The sequence below is a fragment of the Cornus florida genome, unplaced genomic scaffold (assembly GCF_030987335.1).
Source record: "Cornus florida cultivar Cherokee Brave unplaced genomic scaffold, ASM3098733v1 CherokeeBrave_3.0.0_Hap2_Chr02, whole genome shotgun sequence".
Taxonomy (NCBI): Eukaryota; Viridiplantae; Streptophyta; class Magnoliopsida; order Cornales; family Cornaceae; genus Cornus; species Cornus florida.
In genome coordinates, this window is record NW_026775572.1 from 50,575,825 (window position 1) to 50,582,015 (window position 6,191).

A 6,191-nucleotide genomic window follows, 5' to 3' on the forward strand; every position below is an offset into this window, starting at 1 on the left:
TCTGGTGAAATAGATGATATCTTGTGTTTTTTTGTGCTCTAACATGTCAATTCTGGCAGAAATGTCTTAGTACTTGGTACTATAAATTGCCATATATATAGCAAATGTGATTATTGATAAAAAGTTGTAACAATTAGGTACACTTGGAGAGGATGTGTCATGATCATGAAAAACAAAATAAAAACACTTGGTTTTTTGTCCCCTATACAAGTTAATTTAAGGCAGTACTTAACAGTAGATTAGACATGTCAATCAAAATAGGTAAATGTTTTATGAAATTGCATTGTGTAAATAGTGTATTGCCATGACATTTGGAGAATAATTTGTCAAATCACCCATAAGGACACTTTTAACTCATACCTTGTTTATGTGGCCTACAAGGGGTATGGGTTTTAATTGAAAAGAAATCTGAATATAATTTGTCTGCTGAAAAATCAATAGTGGTACAGTTTGTTTTCCATAGCTGTAATTGAATAAATGAAGATATATGGGGTGGTATATGCAGTTTTCATGGACAGAAATGAGTGAAGTGTTGGAAAAAAGAAAATAAGGTTTTTATTTTTTTATTTATATATCTCTAAGGGAACTTAAACTCTCGGCTATCTCCTTTAAAAGATCGAAGAGATATCACTAAATAACTCACCAGCTTAGTTTTTATTTCTATCGAAACTTAAACTTTCGATTTTTTCACTTTTAAAGAAAACGAGGTACCACTAATTGTAACCCGGACAGTAAAAAATAAAGTAATGGTTGAAGAGAAGAGATACATATGTGGTGTCAAAAGAAATGGAGAGTGAGAGGATCTACTCATGATGTGTGTAGAATTATAAGGTTTGGTCCTGATATATGCCTCATAATTGGGATTGAGGGAGGATTTAAAGTAGAGGTAGTTTTGAATGGTGGGTTGAACAAGGGATCTTTGGGAACCGGGCAGGAAAGTGTGGGCCTTAGGAAATCATATTGGTTAAAAAAAATTAAAGCATGATTAAATGCATGTTTGTGTGTTTGTGTGTGTGTGTGTGTGTGTGTGTGAGAGAGAGAGAGAGAGAGAGGTATAAATGTGAGATCTCATTGTTGGTGGCCTTAGCCTTATATAAAGGGAGGATAAGCTGGTGAGCTTTTCCTGCTAAATGTAGAAGAAAGAGTAAAAGAGACTCTCATTGTGCAGAGGACTAATGGAGGAACAACTGAGCCCTTTGGCTGTGACACATCTCCTTCAGCACACCCTGAGAAGCTTGTGCATTCATGAAAATTCTCAATGGGTTTATGCAGTCTTTTGGAGGATCTTGCCTAGAAACTATCCACCACCTAAGTAAGAGCAAAAACAAAATTCATTAAATAATTTAAAGGGGTTTTTGTGATCTATATATATATATATATATACACTACATATATTGGTCAATGCCATAGATGAATTCTCTTTTGTTAACATAGTTAATTGAATTCTCTTTTGTTAACATAGTATCATTTTTTTTTTCCCCATCATTTTGTATCTGATAGGTGGGATAGTCAAGGAGGACCTTATGATAGGTCAAGAGGGAACAGGAGGAACTGGTATTGCTTTGATTAGTTCTTGTGGTGAAATGGATGAGTTGCCAAGCATTTTATATGTGACACTCTGATGCTATATATGTATGTTGTATATATACATGACAGGATATTGGTTTGGGAAGATGGTTTCTGCAATTTTGCTGCCTCGACAGCTGAGATCGACACCGGTGATTGTCCAGGCTCATCTGTCTATGGAAACCGTGAATATCAACACTATCAGGGACTCCAACCAGAGCTTTTCTTCAAGATGTCTCATGAAATCTACAACTATGGTGAAGGGTAAGTGAGAATGTATTACTTTGTTTTCTTTTTATTTATTTACTGATCATTCAATTGGGCCAATGGGGTGATGAATTGACTTTGTTTACAGTTTAATTGGGAAAGTAGCTGCAGATCATAGTCATAAGTGGATATACAAGGAACCAAATGACCATCAAGAAATCAACTTCTTGTCTGCATGGCACAACTCAGCTGATTCAGTAAGCAAATCTCTGATCCATATATATATATATATATATGCTTCCCCATTTTGTAATTTCATGTCTTGTTCCATTTTGATTACATAAACAAATTGTCTGTTTCTTACCAAAATGTTCTTCAACAGCATCCTAGGACTTGGGAGGCCCAATTTCAGTCTGGTATTAAGGTAATTACTTAAACATCACACCCTCCAAAGACTTCAATTATTTCATTGGGGCTTTTTAAATTTTTTTTAAACGATGGTGGTCTCGGGCATCTTAGGTCATTCCATAATCCATCACTGCACGTATATAGTCCCTCCGTCCTATATGCACTCCCCAAAATGCCCTGAAAGTGACGGCAAGGGGATTTACCCTCCCTATTTCCAGAATGTGAGGTGAGATTCTTTGCCATTAGACTATAACTCTAATCTGACCATTCTGATTCACATATCTTGCAGACCATAGCCTTAATTGCAGTAAGAGAAGGTGTTGTTCAGTTAGGAGCGGTTCATAAGGTTCTCTCTCTCTCTTCAAACACATAGTAGTGGTTCTTAGATATCACTCTTTAAGTGGTACTTACATATACATGTTTTGTTATCATTCTTTGGTCTCTCTAGGTGGTTGAGGATTTGAGCTATATTGTGCTACTAAGAAAGAAGTTCAGCTACATAGAGAGCATCCCAGGAGTGCTATTGCCACATCCATCATCATCAGCTGCAGCAGCAGCAGCATCATCATACCCCTTCAAGATGGACAGCTATGGCGCGCCGGAAGCGTGGCACTTCCAAGGCAATCCTCCACCAGAATTATATGACAGGTTCAATCACTCCATGAGAATAACACCCTCCATGAGCAGCCTCGAAGCCCTACTCTCCAAGCTTCCCTCAGTCGTGCCACCGGAGCCATCACATCCCTCGTCGTCGGCCTACTTTGAGGCGCCCAATAGGGCTATGGAAGTGATGGGGGGGATGGAGAAGGTGGTGGCCAAGGAGGAAATGGATGGGGGTGAGAGTAGTAGCTCAATGTCTTCCTATCATCAACAGTATCAACATTTTAACCATGATCTGAATTTGAGTAACTGCAGCAGACCAAATAATGGATTTTGAGTGAGTGGTTATTATTATAGATGTCAGTAGATTATATATATAGGAATTGAATCATGGATTGAGGTCTAACATTGTAGCTTTTTTAATAGCTAGTTTCATTGTAGTGGCTGCTTTTGGCTTTCCTTGCCCTGTAAGCTCTCTTGAGTCTACTTTTAGTACATTTAATATGAAACTACTATTTTTGCTCTTTAAATGTGATCATATTGTTTTGCTGCTTCAGCTAGCGTGACTCAATGTGCTGATTGTGAGAGAGAGATTGTGTAACTAGAGTTTGCCAATAAGACCACCTCATTTTGCCTTTGTGTGAACTTGAATACTCAATTTTGCACAAGAAAAAGTATAGTAGATACGGTTACAACTTGAATACTACATTTTAGGATATGTGTTTTAGGCGTTATATTTTTGGTCGATACCAAAACATCTGTTTTGTTGTAAGAGTATTTTGGGTAAAAATCGGAACCATATTTGGTAACGAAATTTTGTTTTGAGAAATTCAAAAATTTACTTTAATTCATCTGCTATAATATCAAAACATACAATATCGTAATATGGGTTTTGGCCAAAAAATCTGATATGTTATGAACTATTACAAACTAATATCAGCCGTCCTTATAAACATGATATGGGCACAATTTTGAATATCAATATTTAAAAAACAATATCATAACACATGTCAAACAGGTCCTTACCTTTCACGATACAAAGTATAGGAGATACCAATCAACTATAACCACTTTTAACTTAAAAGGTACAAAAAATACATATCAACTAACGATAAGCACTTCGATAAAGGAGATACTAGTCCGCTGGAACCACCGTAAGTAACTAAATGAGTATTTTTATACCACCGAATATAGTATGGTACGATCTCTCTTTCCTAGGAAGCAGGTTGAGAGTTAAAGTACCATTAATAACTAAATATGTTATGGGTATAGATGTATATGACTTAACCTTCAGAAAAAATAAATAATAAAAAAAAATTACTAGTATAATAAAAGAAAAAGACTATTTTATCCCCCAAAAGTAGTGGATTTGTCCTTTGAGTCAATCAAGTGATATCGAGTTCAACTTGATCAACAACTTTCAGACTTCTTGTCCGAGCTTAATCATAATCATGGTTGAGGGTATTCAAGGGATTAATCATACTATTAGACTCCCATTAACAAAAAAAAAAAAAAACTAAAAATTAAATAGATAAAATTAATTAAATGGCTGCCTTGCATGTCAGAGAAAGCTTTTGACTCATGGGTTAGGAAAGAATATGTATAGTGGGACAAACAGTGGATGACCCCACTCACTGTTGAAATCAAGACTGTGCAGTGTACATCCGTGGTACCACCACCTTGAAAATGATGGGTACAACTCTAAAGCAGACAATTTGGCAATGATCCATGCTTGACAAGAAAAAAAAAAAAAAAAAAAAAAAAAACTACTGTACAAATGGACATTTTTCATTCTTGGAGGGATAGTTTCGTTGGAGTAACTAGTGTCCCTTACAGTTGCTTTGCTTGCCCAAATTAAGGTTGTTAGAACCGGGACCTTAAAATGGGGTCGGATCGAGGATAGTTTGGGTTATGAAATCTCTTCACAGTCCTCACTGTTTTTCACTAGCTATAATCAATATTTATCTTTCATTGAAACACATTTTTAAAGAAGTTTACGCAACTTAATTGATAATGTAAACCTTAATGACCGTCAATTTACAATTATGTTACATTTGGAATTACTAATTGATATTTTGAATTTAAAATTCTAATTTCAAAGCACTAATTAGGTACTTCCAGTCTTTTATTTTTTTTTTCCTTACAAAAATTATGTTTTGTATTACTAATTAAAATTAGTGTTTAGGGAAGTAAACCCAATAATTTGTAACAGAATCTACCAATCAATTCATATGCCATATAACAAACATCTTTTTTGTAAAATGCATAAAATCACCATAATATATATATATATATCGGATTTTCTATATATATATGATCTAGAAACAATCCTATGGTCCTACAGCGATTCTACCACAATCCTTCACAACTCAACATATTGTGAACTGTAATAATAAATAAACTAGACATATGCTGAATTTATTAATTAGTAGAACCATTAACCATTACTATAATTAGAACTATTTCAATTTCATGCATACAAACATCAAATAACATATACCGTTTCATAACATTTTAGTATGAGAAACAAATAGCATATATCGATCTGTTTCATGGCATTTACGCATTTTTCATATACAATTAAAGATCATTAGACATGTACTTCATGGCATTTTCGCATTTTTCATATACAATTAAAGATCATTAGACGGTACGCGTGGTGTTGAGAGAAGCAGATTGAAGATAGTCACTTGCCCAATTATTGATTTTATTTTATTTACTTTTACTTTTATATTTGTTTACCTAACACTTGTATAGTAGCAAAGAAATATCCTCCATAAAAGAACCATTGGACACTAAGGAAGGAAGATTTGGTCCATGACCCCAATCCTCTGCATAGTTGAGAAAGAAGCCTTCACCTCCGTATTCCAGTTGGGGATTTTGACATATTGATACCATTCATCGGGACCTCCCACACACAGAATATTATCCGTTTTGTGCTCAAACGATTTCCAAAACGTTTCTACACAGGTAGTGCGCATCCCCGTATAACAGGCACTCCCTTTCAAATAGTCCACACGAACTCTCCCACCATTTGAACCATAGGAGATCAAAATTCTACACGTTGAACGATAGAGCACACGAGTGTTCGTCTCCTCCTTAGAGGCCATAGAATTTGCATGTAGCATCAGTGACAACTTTTTGATGCCGGAGACTTGGCAGAACAAGCAAACGATCATGACAAACATTTTCCCAGAAGCATCTTACATAAGCCCATTGTATCAATGTTACAACTGCTTTCAACACCACCTCCCTCCCTGCAGAGGATGAAAACAATAATGCATCATTCTGACATCTTTCACAGCTTTAGCTTTGAGCCCAACTGTAAGTGCTGCATTATCGGAGAGAATCTGCTTCATTCTGACATCTTTCACGGTGTTAGCATTGACAAAACAATAATGAATCATCGA

The 6,191-nt window shown here is 35.6% G+C and overlaps 1 protein-coding gene across 1 annotated transcript; it reads left to right on the plus strand.

The window, feature by feature from the left end:
- Nucleotides 1-1,075: 1,075 nt before the first annotated feature.
- LOC132287030 (protein RICE SALT SENSITIVE 3-like) lies at nucleotides 1,076-3,311 on the plus strand. Its single transcript, XM_059789494.1, has 7 exons — nucleotides 1,076-1,312; nucleotides 1,501-1,554; nucleotides 1,657-1,830; nucleotides 1,922-2,030; nucleotides 2,156-2,197; nucleotides 2,471-2,527; nucleotides 2,630-3,311. Exons 1-7 carry the CDS (start codon nucleotides 1,176-1,178, stop codon nucleotides 3,116-3,118), a joined length of 1,062 nt encoding a protein of 353 aa, XP_059645477.1. The 5' UTR covers nucleotides 1,076-1,175; the 3' UTR covers nucleotides 3,119-3,311.
- The last annotated feature ends 2,880 nt before the right edge of the window (nucleotides 3,312-6,191 follow it).